The 14,064-nt window shown below is 38.9% G+C and overlaps 1 protein-coding gene across 2 annotated transcripts in view; it reads left to right on the forward strand.

Moving 5' to 3' along the window:
- Positions 1-695: 695 nt before the first annotated feature.
- LOC139124653 (multiple epidermal growth factor-like domains protein 6) overlaps positions 696-14,064 on the forward strand; it is a 28,404-nt gene continuing 15,035 nt past the window's right edge. The window contains exons 1-5 of one of the 2 annotated variants that reach the window (XM_070690777.1): positions 696-1,026; positions 9,174-9,262; positions 10,618-11,094; positions 12,645-13,124; positions 13,426-13,905. In XM_070690777.1, the coding sequence (XP_070546878.1) occupies positions 860-1,026; positions 9,174-9,262; positions 10,618-11,094; positions 12,645-13,124; positions 13,426-13,905 (1,693 nt within the window). In that variant the 5' untranslated portion in view covers positions 696-859. The remainder of the gene's footprint in view (positions 1,027-9,173; positions 9,263-10,617; positions 11,095-12,644; positions 13,125-13,425; positions 13,906-14,064) is intronic. The other variant, XR_011550002.1, reaches the window with a different exon arrangement.

The following is a 14,064-nucleotide window of genomic DNA, read 5'->3' on the forward strand; positions in this document are numbered from 1 at the left end:
AGAGAGAGAGAGAGAGAGAGAGAGAGAGAGAGAGAGAGAGAGAGAGAGAGAGAGAGAGAGAGAGAGAGAGAGAGAGAGAGATGATTGCACTGAAGAAAACGGAAGTTTGTAACTTTGTCACGGCCAACCACAGTTGAAACGAGGATAGGTGTAGTAGACTGCCTGTCTCTGTGAAAATAAAATTCCTCCGATGTGAACAATAACTCCTCATTTCTCCTCCGCGTTACCCTCATCATCCCATTGTTAAGATTGGCTAATTGTTGGAAGCTTTCCGCCATAAAAGATGTCGTGAAATTCAAGAGCGCGTCCCACTTTCCTAATTTGTCCCCAATTTAAGTAGTTCATCATGACAAAATCAAGGAGCCTTCAATTTTGGATGCGACGGATGTATTTTATCGGTCGTTTACTTTAATGATGCTTAAAACAATGAGATCGTTTGGCTCGCACGCAGATCTATTTATCGCATTATTTTTAGATTTAACCATTATTATTTCATGACCTAAATATCCCCGTACTTCGCACAGTTTGACATGAATTTTAATCACAATACAGGATATACGAAAGAACACGCAGTAAATATCCTTTTATGTTTTCTGTTATCGCAAAGAAACACTCTTTCGGCCGGGCAGCATATTAGTATCACATTTCGTCAGTGGTAATTTTACCTAAGCCGTATTTTACTCCCAGCACTTAGCATTCGGTGGCTTTGCGGTTTTCTGGTGGTCACCTCGAGGTCGCGCCTGTATGCGTTTTGGTTCACGGTCGACAATTTCCCTTGCACCGGCGTTTATAAGTTGAGACACACTGAGAACAAACGGTTAGGTCGTCGGTGTCATAAAAAAGTATCAAATATTACACCATGACAGTTAGTTCAGCTGGAGGGATACTTGTAAATTACTTTTTTGTACTGGCAGTGTGGTTTGTTGCTGCCAATGCACGCCATGTGGACCTAACTAAACGTCAGATCAATGCCACCGAACATCCTGACTTGGATTCCAGTGGAGCAAATGTATGTTCACGATCAAGGTAAGTACCTATCTACAACAAGAGATTGCAATTATTGAATGTTTCAACTTGACGTCCATGACTTTGACCACTTCAAGCGACTGACGTACTTTTTAAAGCTACTGAACACACAATTGTTTCAAACAAATCAAGTGTAATAGGCACGTGTGTAATTTACGAGTGTAACGTGTTCAACTGTTTTATTGGCCTGTTTTATGGCTCATGCTATTATTTGACTAAAGTGTGTAATCATCGCCCGTGAATACTTTGACTTTCTAATTTTACCTTTATATGGAAGAGAAATGTGTGACTGTGATGATCTGTTAACAGTGAGAATGACAGCAGATTCTCACCATCGGTCACAAAGTGACGTTTTCCTCATCCCAGTTACACATTTCTTTTCCATAGAAGTAATGATTCTTTGCGAAGGTCGTTGATTAGAACTAGACATCTCATAACGTGATAGAATATAAAAAATACATAAAAATCAGGACGACGTTAGCATTTGAAAATTGAGGTCAACCTAAATCAGAGCATATCCTAAGTTCAACTACAAGTGCGTAGAGGAACTGTGTTTTAAGCTTACATGTATATGCTACTTCTTCATTTGAAAAAAGTCGCTACTGTGATTGAGGTAGTTGATAAGTTGACGTGAGATTGTTCTGTTCCTTGTACGTTTATGGTTTTGGTGGAGACTGTGCTTGATATGACGCCAGCGTTACTTTTCATTTCCTGTAAGAGTCAGATTCTAAACATACACTTTAGCTTCTGAAATGGCTGTAATAACAGTGTGAGTGCTGTAATTTTTCCCACCAAAATTTTAGTGCAACATTTTGCCGATTTTTATGAATTTTTCTGTAATTATCTCGATAATTTTGGACCCAATGGACATCACATTTAATTGGCTGCAGGTTTTTATCAAAATTATAAGTATGCTGCTTCTTCATTTCCAAAAATCGCTACAGTGATTGAGATATATGTTGACACGTTGACGTGGGATTGTTCCTTGTACGTGAGTGGTTTGGGTGTAGACTATGCTTGATATGACGTCATTGTCACTTTTCATTTCCTGTAAGAGTCAGATACTAAACACACACTTTAGCTACTGGAATATCTTTAAAAAAAGGGACAAAGTTGGCCATTTTTTATGAATTTTGTTTGATACGAGATACCACTTATATTGTTCGACATGTTGAAAGATACTGAATGAATGGATGACCATGCCTATATTCGACCCATGACCATTAATTCATTCTCACGATGGTTTTATGTATCATGTCTAAAACCGGGGTCGAATATATGTATAGTCACCCATTCATTCAGTATCTTTCAACATGTCAACCAATATAAGTAGTATCAAACAAAATTCATGAAAAATGGCCGAATTTTGTCCCTTCGCGCGCTATGGACGGTAGGTTAGAACGTTCCCTATGGGCGTTGCCGTCACGCAACCTGTCGACTAGAGAAGCTACATTTTTCCCAATGGTGACATCACCTGATAAAGTATCTGTTATAAACTGAGAAGAAATATGGCTAAATCAGAGATAAACATCTCCATGATACTTTTAAAGACCGAAATGCGTCACTTTTTGGTGTCTCCGATAAGCAATATCTCATGAAATACCTCCGTTAAGTAAGCTTAAACCACGAATTCTTATAATACTCTATGAGATGAGTGATATTCAACCATCACTGGCATTTCTGTTGGGGTTTGCAGTGTGTTAGGCTGCAGTAAAGCTCTGTTGGATAGTAGAAGGAATATCATAATAACGTTTAAAATCTTTATTCCGTTCTGCAAAGCGGCGTCAAGGTGTGGTTTTGTTAATTAACGAGCGCCATTTTCATCTTTGATGGCCTATTCACTTCTTCAGTAACACAAACTTTTGACGTGAATAATGTTGTGCGCAACTCAAGCTTTGAACTCTCTCCGTTCCAAGGTTCTCGACCTGTCCAGTTAGAAATTTTAAGAAATTAATTTAAATGAAACGTTTTTGACTGCCATGGTTACAATGATTGTAATGAGGCATAAATATTAGAATATGTATTTGTAGTAGTCGTGTGTGGCAGATGTAGGGCTTGGCTGTTTGTATTAAGGTAGCATGCGCTTCATTCTAAAGTGAAAGACAAACTTTTGCTAAAACTTACTCATTGAAACTCTCAACTTTACTCTTACCAAATCAAGAACAAAATTGTGTGTGTGTGTGGGGTGTCATCATGCAAATTTTGTATTAAGAACAAATTATCTTACATTTATGTATAAAATTCAAAATGGCCGCAACCTAAGTTTTTTCCTCTATGGGAAAAAATAAAAGTTTCGATTTTCAAAAAAAAAAAAAAAAAAAAAAAAAACTATGACAGTGAAAAGTTTCTTAGCCCAAGAGCTTTAAAATGAGCCATCACAAGTGGTAGATCAGAAAAGCATTGTAAAAATGTGAGTATCCGAACACCTGCTTCCGAGGTACATTCCACCTTAACATTAACACGAACCTGTGTGATCTCAAAATATATACATGCCTACATTATGATAAACACCATTTAAAACACTTCAGTGTGATGCGATAGACGGTTTGATATACTCTAAAACTGCACAAACTTTTAGCACGAGGAAGATTCTCTAGGTCATACTTGTTGCAATTTTCAGAGTCAAGGTGTAGTTCATGTGGTAAAAAGGGCCAGTTTTGATGGTTTATGACTCTTTTTGTATTGCGTGTGAATTGCAAGTTCTTGTTCTACTCCCCAAAGCATGATAAAACACCAAGAATTCAGGCTATAAACACATCAGATATACGTGTAAAATACATTGTCATTGTTTACATTCAAATTCCTATCCGGACTACTTGTCAATAATAACAATTTATTTATTTATTTATTTCACATTAAAGGATTTCCCATTTACATACTCAAACAGGGGTAAAGACTCCTATAAGGTTGTAATCTACCATGGGGTCCGACATAAAGAATAAAATATTCAAGTTTTAAACGTGAAAATAACTATAAAAAAAATCAAATAAAAAATAAAATCAGTACAAGTAAAATGTAAGAGCAGTGACTACAGGTAGAAACATACATAAAAAAACTGCTAAAATGCGAATAGTCTATCTGTTTACATTGTCTCTGATGTAAGAGTTCAACTGGGATTTGAAATTATTCATGTTCGTACTGCATCTAACCACATCAGGCAGAGAATTCCAAGCTCGAGCTGCACGCATGGCAAAAGTCCTTTGACCCGTTTCAGTACGAAATCGAGGCAGTAATAATTTACAAGTTGAGGCTCCTCGTGTTTGATAAGCATGAACGTCATTCAGAGTAACAATTTTTTCGATAAGATAACTTGGAGCAGTATTGCTGAAACATTTGTACACCATGATACAGGTAAAGTAAAAAATACGTTGTCTAACAGATAGCACATTGAACCTTTCAAAAAGTACTTCAGTTGGGGTATCAAAATCAGCATTTAGTATCACTCTTAAGGCACGCTTCTGCATTTTATAAACCTTATCTATATTTTTAGAAGTCGTATTTCCCCAAACAATAGAGCAATAATCAATGGCAGATTGAATCAAACCGTAATATAAAACTTTTCTAAGGTGCAAAGGAATAAAATTACACAGGCGCCTAAGTAGACCAACTCTCCGACTCAAAGTAAGACACAAATTATCAATATGTTTGTCCCAAGAAATAAAACTGTCTAATGTTAGTCCTAGTATCTTTTCAGAGGAGACACATGAAATTTGTTTGTCATTAATAGAGATGTCTAATTGTTCACCAGAAATATTAGCGTCTTTTATTTTTTGACGAGATCCGACTAACATGGCTTTCGTTTTGCCCTCATTTATGATCATTCCATTACTACGAATCCAGTTATTTGACGACATTACATCATTTTGAAGGGATTCATTAACATGCGGAACAGAAATACCAGAGGTAAGAAGGGTCTGGTCATCAGCGTACATATCAAGTTGTGAATTATGCAAAGTAAATGGTAAATCATTGATAAAAATAGTAAATAGTAGTGGTCCCAACAATGATCCCTGAGGCACACCTACAGTCACCTTTTGAATATTCGAAATTTTACCCATGTAAGTAACTACTTGAGAACGATTTGATAAAAACGATTTAAACCAGTTTAACCCATTAATTTCTAGTCCATATAAAGATAACTTTTTAAGAAGGGTTTGGTGATTAACTAGATCAAATGCTTTTGACAAATCCAAAAATAGAATACCAGAAATTTGACCATTGTCAATATTTTCTAACAGTTCGTCACACATTCTTAATAAAGCTGTTTGACAGGAATGGTGTCTTCTAAATCCAGATTGTGTTTTATGAAGTAAATCCTTACTAGACAAAAACTCATAAAAGCTACAATGTACATGTCTTTCAATAACTTTAGAAATAGCAGGTAAAATTGAAATCGGTCTATAGTTGGACATTTCGGTGACACAGCCAGAACCTTTATAAATAGGAACAACTCTTGCACATTTTAAAATATCAGGGACGACTGCACTGTCAATACTTAAATTTAACACCTTTGTCAACGAATCTGAAATTACCGAAGCACCTATGCGCAGTAGTTTTGCGCTTACATTATCGGTGCCCGTAGATTTACAATCTGATAAAGCTTTCTTTACAAAGTCAACAGAAAGAGTAGGAATTGCGAATGAAGATCCGTCAAGTTTCTCATCGAGATACTCCGTCAAGAAAGAAAAGTCGGGATTGTCATCGACAGAAACGTTGAGTTTTTTAGGAATGCTAGAAAATAATTGTTGAAAGCATTAGCAAGCACAGTGGAATCAGTACAAGAGTGCCATTAACCTCCATCGGAGTGTGTTTTTGTTCCCTGGGTTTCGTGATATTATTATAAATATTCCACACTGCTTTACAATTTGAACCATTATCATTAAGCTCTTTGATAAAGTAGTCCTTTTTAGCTTTGTCGATCAAATGAACTACTTTATTTCTAGCAAGTCTATAAAGACCAAGTTTAGTAATGTCCCCTTAGCCTGATTTAACAAAGCATCCCTCTCATGCATAGCATTCAAAATGTACTGATTCATCCATGCTGGCTGTTTTCTATGTTTCACACGCTTTTCAATATAAGGAGCATGTATATCACAAATCTTATTGAAAATAGTAACCCAAAGTCTGGTAGCAACATTTACATTACTCGTGAGATTAATTAAAAACCATGGTGCATGAGCTAAGTCATCAAGAAAAGAGTCTTGTTTAAAATGCGTCAGTGAGCGAAATTTAACCGACAAATGAGAGGAAACACGTGTAAAATTTGAGTTCTTTTTGCGGACGCAAATAATGGGGTAGTGATCAGACATACCAATCCCAGGAATTTGAACGTTAGCGATATTTTCATTGTTAGAGACATAGATGTGATCAATACAAGTTTTCGAAACGGGCCTTGTTGTTTCGGAGATTATTTGATCCAAATTCATATTACGTAGGGACTGATAAATATAATGATTTGACCATCAGAAGCAGACAAATCAACATTGAAATCACCTAAGATAATAAGCTCTTTACCCGTGTAAAAACCTTTTTCCAAATTCAATTCAATCTGTACATCAACATCATGAGAAGTGTTTGGAGGTCTGTATACACCAGCAATTAAAAAAGAACTACATTTTGGGGGTTTAATTTCTAGCCACATAATTTCTAAATTGTCAGATTCTAAATCATATCTTCTCGTGTAAATAATATTGTGTCGAATATACGCTAATAAACCACCACCTCCTTTTCCAACTCTATCTTTTCTTTCACATACAAGCCCCGGAAAAGTGAAAGTGTCTGTTAAAACAGCTGAAGTAAGAAATGTTTCTGCTAAAAACAATACATCGGTGGTTATTCTTGCATCAACGTTAATGTAGTAAGCAATCTGATCTAATTTATTCGATAAATGCTGAATGTTCCAGTAGCCAAACCTCAGTCCTTTGTTGACCGATTTACTTGCTATCATGGTGTCAGAATCAGTGCGTACGGCATTATCTTCCTCGCCTGCGATCTAATGACTTCGAGAATACATGCGGTTGCAGTGCTGTGCCTTGTGTCCCCAGTCACCACATGTCCAACACTGCAATGCTGAACCATGCCTGCATACTCTTTGGATGTGCCCAGTTTCACCACAGTAGTAACATCTCACAGCTGGTTGGCGGTTCAACTGGTTTCGACGACCACGGTTATCAAAATGCCGAGGATTCAAGTTCATGTTCATAGTTTCGAGACGCCTATACACATTTACTGACCGTTGGACTCGCGTCTTTCTTTTCGTATAACAGTAGTTGGTAAGCTTTGCGTTTTCAAGTAGTTTGTCACAGCCAGTAAAGGTTAAATGGACTCCGTCACGAAGGAGTAAAGACGGGTCGACTGAGCCATCGCGTAATCGAAATTGTGCATCGTTGTCAACAAATACAACACGAGAATCAGCATCTCTGCACTTGGTAGCCAATTCGCGATTAATTTGGTCAATTTTCGGTAACAAGTCAGGATCAGACGGGTCTATCCTAGGGCAGATACTAAGGACTGTAATGTTACCTGTGGTCATCTTCTTTGCTTGCTCAAGTAGTTGGCTGTAGTCATCTAGAACTGCTTCCTTAGATTTACTGGTGGAGCTGCAATCGTTCCCGCCAATTTCAAGAAAGATCTCCTTAAATGGATTCTCACATGAATATTCAGTAGCGATAAAGTGCGACAGATGCGAAATTGTAGCACCTGGCAGGGTCTTTACAACAAGTTCACTAGATTTTCTCGAAAAATTGCGTAGTAAAGAGTCTCCAATGAACAAAATCTTCATGTCATTGTTATGCTGATCATTGGATTTTTCAGTTGGTGGTGGACCTGGTACAGGTGGTCGTGTGGAAGGTGACTGGTTGGTATTCATAGATTCACAACCTGAATGCTGCGAAGGTTGACCGGGGTCGCAACATTAGTTTCATAGACCGTGTGTTGCGTCTTGCGCAACTCTTCAAGTTGTCGTATCAGTACTGCACACTCACTTTCCAAATATGGCATTTCACTTGCAAACGTTCATTCTCAGTTGTTTTTAAAGTAAGTTGGGAAATCAGATCTGTATTAACCGCTTGAAGTGCTGATAATTCAACGCGAATTTTGGATTGATCATTAATCATTTGATCAACAGTACTTTTTACATCCCTTACCACATTTGTCAAGAGTCGGCAGTCAGGGCACGGCCAGAAATATCTTTGTGTTTCCTCATCAGTAGTATTTACACACTCCAAGTGATACCAAATAAAACACAGACTGCATCTTACCATTTCATTTTCGTTTTTTCGGCCGTGTTTACAATTGGGAGTGCATAAAGCAGCAGGTTCTGAATCTTTGGCTTGATTTGTAGTTTGATTGGTATCTTTGCGCTTCGCAGTCTTTGTGGTCTTTTTGTTACGGGTATTATTTGTAGCAGGCAATGTTGAAATTGACTGAGTATCGTTGACCTGTTTAACGAGTGTGTTTTGTTCAAGATCATCTAGTCGACTCTTCGCGCGGTTGTTGAGCGCATTCCCAATGTAGTGGCATTTAGATTTGATTTCGTCGAGCGAGAGCCTAGGCAATAGATTTTGCATTTTTTCTTCCATTCTCTTAACATATGGCCATTTACTGAAATTTTCAGCTCTTGGATGTTCAGTTCTAAGATTTCTGCGATGAAAGCTTGTTTCAGAGCAGTTTCGATCTCCGAGACGTCGACTGAACTCGTGGACTTTGCTGCCATTATCGACAATGTTCAGAACCAGAAGGAGAACAATGGCGTAGTACAAAAGACAGCTTGACACGCAGACCGGAGACTGAGTCAGAGTCAACACACACAAATAAACTTGTCTTCCAGTGTCCGATATAATAAAAAACTTGTATTAAAAGTCACCTGAAAGGAGTCTTGAAGTGTTTATACCGATGCTGGTACGATGATAGTGATGATAGTGATAAATACTGTAAAAATGGAGAATTTTCTTGAGAGAAGATACAGCACGTTGTTCACTCTTCGGAGCGCCCTAACAATGCAGTTTAAATAAAGGCAGTAGAGGAGTACTACGTAACTTGCAATTGTTACTAACAAATTTTGAATGATTATAGCTCCAGTGACATTTCTACCACTGTCAATAATTTCCAACACTGGGCTTTGTAATCCCCAACAATTGTCATTTCAGTGGTGACAGCGATGGAACCACTCCTCTGTTCGAACTGGAATGTTGTCCAGGGTGGGAACAACCGCCCGGAACTCCCGATTGTTCAAAAGGTAAGTTGCTCATTGGTTTGCTCCAAATCACGCCAATGGTCATTATTAACACAGACAAACACATTAGTCTACTGTATATAAAATAAACGACAAGAAGAAAAAAATGTTTGGTTACCTGTATGAACAACTTACCTTACTGACACAAATGAACATTTCCCTTGCATTTAAGGTAGTATGCGCCTCGAAGGAAATACTAAAACCTTCGCTCTAACTTTCCTGAATGAAACTTTCAACCAGTCTCTTACCAAATCAACAATAAAAGTCGGGCGTCACCGAGCAAAGTTTGGAACTGCCGAAACAAATTACCAAACAGTTTGCGATATTTGATATTCAAAATGGCTGCCATTCCTGTGTCAACTCGATGGGGTAAATTAAATTGAAAAACAAAGACGGTGAAAGTTTTTCTGTCTCCAAGAGCTTTAAAATGAGCCCCCACAAGTGGCAGATCAGAAAAGAATTGTAGAAATTTGAGAGTCCGACTATTTGTCTCCAAGGCGTACCTTAATATATGACTTACCAGAATATTTTTGTGTGATTGGTTCTTACAGCGTCAGCCGATTGCGTTGAAAATCAAGCGCAGTCTAAAACGAACCCACCATCTTCTCAACAATACGCTGAAACTTGTCGCATCAAACTTACATAACAACATCACTTTCTAAAACAATCAAGTCACTCTGTAGTCGATAATGACATAGTGACATAGTTACTAACTTAAACTGCCAAGAGCTGTAACTTTTGATTACTGTTACACTTGTTTTGTTTTGATTGTCAATTGCAAGTTTTTGTTCTACTTGCACCGCAACATCACTTTCACAAGCAATCAAGATGATCTGTCACATTGTAACTGAAATATGATAGATACAAATTTGAGCCTACAATTCACTATCACATTTTTATGTCGTTCCACATATATCATCATGTAAAGAAAATATTCGCCACTTTCCTATCGACAACAGTTGTATGTGTCTACTTGCCTATGACCTCATTACCTGTTCGCTGTGTCTGTGTATGTGTTCCTGTCATTTCTGTCCTTACTCTGTCTTTGTTTCTGCCTGTCTGTCACTCTTTGTCTGTCTCTGTTAGTATCGACGTGTATATCTGTCTGTCGTTCTGGCTGGCTGACTGTCTTTATGTCATATGATCGTCGTTTCACTCTTCAACCCCTGTCTGTAGTTACCAATGGATATAAATGTTTCGACCTATCTGTCGAGTGTTATCCATGTGTTTGCCTATGTAGGTATTTGTCTCCTATATAACATTGTCACACAAATCCATGTCTCTATCAGTCTTTTTCTATCTTGGCCTACTCTTAGGGTACCCTTAGTAAATTTGTCAATGTTTCCTTTTCAATGTAGAGTGTTCACAGGGCTGGTACGGGATTGGTTGCCTCCAGCACTGCACATGCGCACTGGGTGCGGAGTGTAACCCCTCCGACGGCTCCTGCGACTGTCCACCCGGGCGTATGGGTGTCAACTGCGACGAACAATGTGGTCCTAACAGGTACGGGCGAAATTGCAACGAGATTTGTAACTGTGACAGCGATCGGCTTTGCAATCCCGTCGATGGACGATGTCAGTGTAAGGCCGGCAGAACTGGCAAGAAATGCGGAAAGAAGTGTGGATCGGGATTTTACGGTCCGGACTGCAGTGAGCAGTGTCAGTGTGTACACAGTTCAAAGTGTAACAGGGTAACAGGATGCAGGTGTTTGGATGGGTGGACTGGAAAACACTGCAACGAGACGTGTCCCCATGGGTCTTACGGACCTACGTGTAAACGCCGGTGTAACTGTCGGGACAACGACCAATGTGACCCTGTCACTGGCTTTTGTCCAGGTAAGGTAGTAAACGCCGCTCTCCTAATAGTTCAAACTCGTCAAAATTTGAGATTTTCTTACACATGGTGACAAAATAATCTAGACTTCTGCTCGGGCCACCGCCGTTTGTACGCACTGAACGGTCAATTATTCATCAGTCCGTCGCCGAAAAATTAGTGAAGCAAAGTGTTTTTAAGGGTTTTAGAATATAGATCGTCAGTAACTTTATGCAAGGGAGAACAAACTAAGAATGTGGGAGGGCTCGACTTTTTAATTTTTAAAAATTTCCTATTTAAAGTAGAATGCACCTCGGGACAGATATTCGGAATCTCAAATTTGTACAATTCTTTTCTGATCTATCACTTGTGGGGGCTCATTTTAAGGTGTGAAAATTTCAGCGTCGTAGTTTTTCGAAAATTGACAATTATATTTTTCTCCATAGTGTTAACACAGGGATGGCGGCCATTTTGACTTTCAAATATCGGAAAATCTTTGGTAATTTGTTTCTCTGGTATCATCGTAAAAAAATTTGCACGGTGACCCCCAATTTTTTTTTATTTGGAAAAAGAATGGTTGAAAGTTTCATGGAGAAAGGGTTTAGCAAAAATGTAAGTCTTTCACTTTCGAGGCGCATACTACCTTAAGGCCAATGTTATGAATATACAATAAAAATTAATAAGAAATATGAACAAGATGGAACAATCTTTAATGGAACAGCAGCATGCTATAAAGAATATTATTTGCATTACTATAAGCGACGATGATTACAATAAACGCGAGCGCTATTTATGATCTATGTACGGAACTGAATTGATTTGAGGGCCGATGAATTACTATATAGAAATAACGGGCGACGCGCTGACCGTTAACGTTTTTTTTAAGGGCAAGGGCGAGAGGAAAGCCAAAAATTAACCGGTGAGGCTTGCCGAGCCCGCGCCCATAAATAAACGTTCATGGTCAGGGCGGAGTCTGTTATTTCCTTTATATTATCAAGGAACACGAGAAAACCTCAAAATTTGCGAACATTTCCCAAACGAACGACAGCTGGGCCCCAGAAGTGAGCAATGCGCGACGCACTCTCACGCGCTCTGTAAAAATTTGGCAAATCCGCAGATGTTTTCAGAAAAAAGTCTCAACTTGACTAACAAGTGCTCCATTTTATTTTGTGATTATGATTTACGTTTCAGCTGTAAAGTTACGATACTTTAAGTTGTTAATCTTATTATTCATATTCACGGGCATGTAAACACACCATTACTGTGTATTTGTGGTCTGTCACGTGGTTCAACTCGACCAATCTAAATGCGACGGGCAGAGCATGGTAATATAATTGTATTTATACGTCCGCATTTTTTTCTGTGTGTATTCATCCATTAACAAATCTCTGAAACAGTGTTAACAGTGAAATTTGACTTAATTACAAACTTGTCAAGTGTTTATACAGGAAACATCTCCTAAGATTCGGCATGGAGGGGAGACGAACATTTTTATTTTCCTCAATAGATTCAGATGATATTAGGTCGATTCAAATCCAAACGTTTAAAGACAAACATTTATGTTAAATTGCAGATTGTCCAATCGGCTTCTATGGATCGAGATGCGAGATGCGGTGTCACTGCCCTGAAAAGGCCCAATGCAACCGTGAAGATGGGAAATGTGTGTGTAATGATGGTTGGACTGGACATGACTGTGATGTGGCCTGTGATGCAAATCACTTCGGTCCACGATGTTCCGAACTATGTTCCTGTAAAAATGGCGCCAAATGCGACAACGTCAATGGGATATGCACGTGTGCCCCTGGCTGGCGAGAGTGGGACTGCAGCCTACCCTGTGAGCAGGGACTCTATGGTGACAGATGCGTGCACACATGCCTGTGTCAAAATGGAGCTAAGTGTGATGCCCCGTCTGGTCGATGTAGCTGTACTCCGGGATGGACTGGGATGTACTGCAATGAAAGTTGTCCAAATGGTTTCTATGGAGACCAATGCAGCAACGTTTGTAACTGTTTTGATAATTCTAGTTGTGATCCAGTCACGGGGTACTGTCAGGGTAAGTGAAACGAAATTAAATCATGTAACATTTATAAGACCAGAAGTTGTCAGGTTTTTCAACAATAGTCTTCAATTTTATAATCATAATACAAGTCAACACTCTACGATGTGTGCGCTACGACAAATCAAGAAGAAAGCACTGAGCAATCCATAACATATGGTTCATACAGAGAAGGGCGAATTTGATTGCTGGATTGTATAATGATCATACTACCACTAATGAGAACAGTCACTTTCAAATTCGTTTTCGTTCATAATGATCTCGGTAAACTGGCAGCCATGCGTTTCTACCATTACAGATTGTCCGCCGGGATTTTACGGATTAAGATGTGAAAACGTTTGCAGTTGTCCTGAGAATGCACAGTGTAGCCCCATTGACGGATCCTGTACTTGTAAGGATGGGTGGATAGGACAAGCCTGTAGCATAGTATGTGATTCAACGCATTTTGGTCCAGACTGCTCCATGTTGTGCGAATGTCAAAATGGCGCCTACTGTCACCACGTCAACGGGCAGTGTATCTGTACTCCTGGTTGGCAAGGAGAAGTCTGTAGCCAACCTTGTGCCGATGGTTTCTATGGCGACGGATGCAGAAATATATGCTTTTGCGAAAACGGTGCCACGTGCGACAGTGTAAATGGCAGTTGTTTCTGTCAACCTGGATGGCAAGGACGATACTGCAACATGACTTGCGAAAGTGGTTTCTACGGTGATTTCTGCAACCAGTCCTGTAACTGTCTCGAAAATGATGGATGTAACCACGTGACTGGACACTGTGAAAGTGAGTAATTAACTTACCTTGCAGGTGTTTTCAATTGAATCAGAAGCCAAATAATCTTTCACCATGCCTTAAACGTCGTATATTCCTAACGCTATTATATAAGAAATGCTGACCTTTGCATGTCGTAGCGCACTTTAACATTCTTAAAATCAACCAAGC

The sequence above is a fragment of the Ptychodera flava genome, assembly GCF_041260155.1.
Source record: "Ptychodera flava strain L36383 chromosome 23 unlocalized genomic scaffold, AS_Pfla_20210202 Scaffold_24__1_contigs__length_23054250_pilon, whole genome shotgun sequence".
NCBI lineage: Eukaryota > Metazoa > Hemichordata > Enteropneusta > Ptychoderidae > Ptychodera > Ptychodera flava.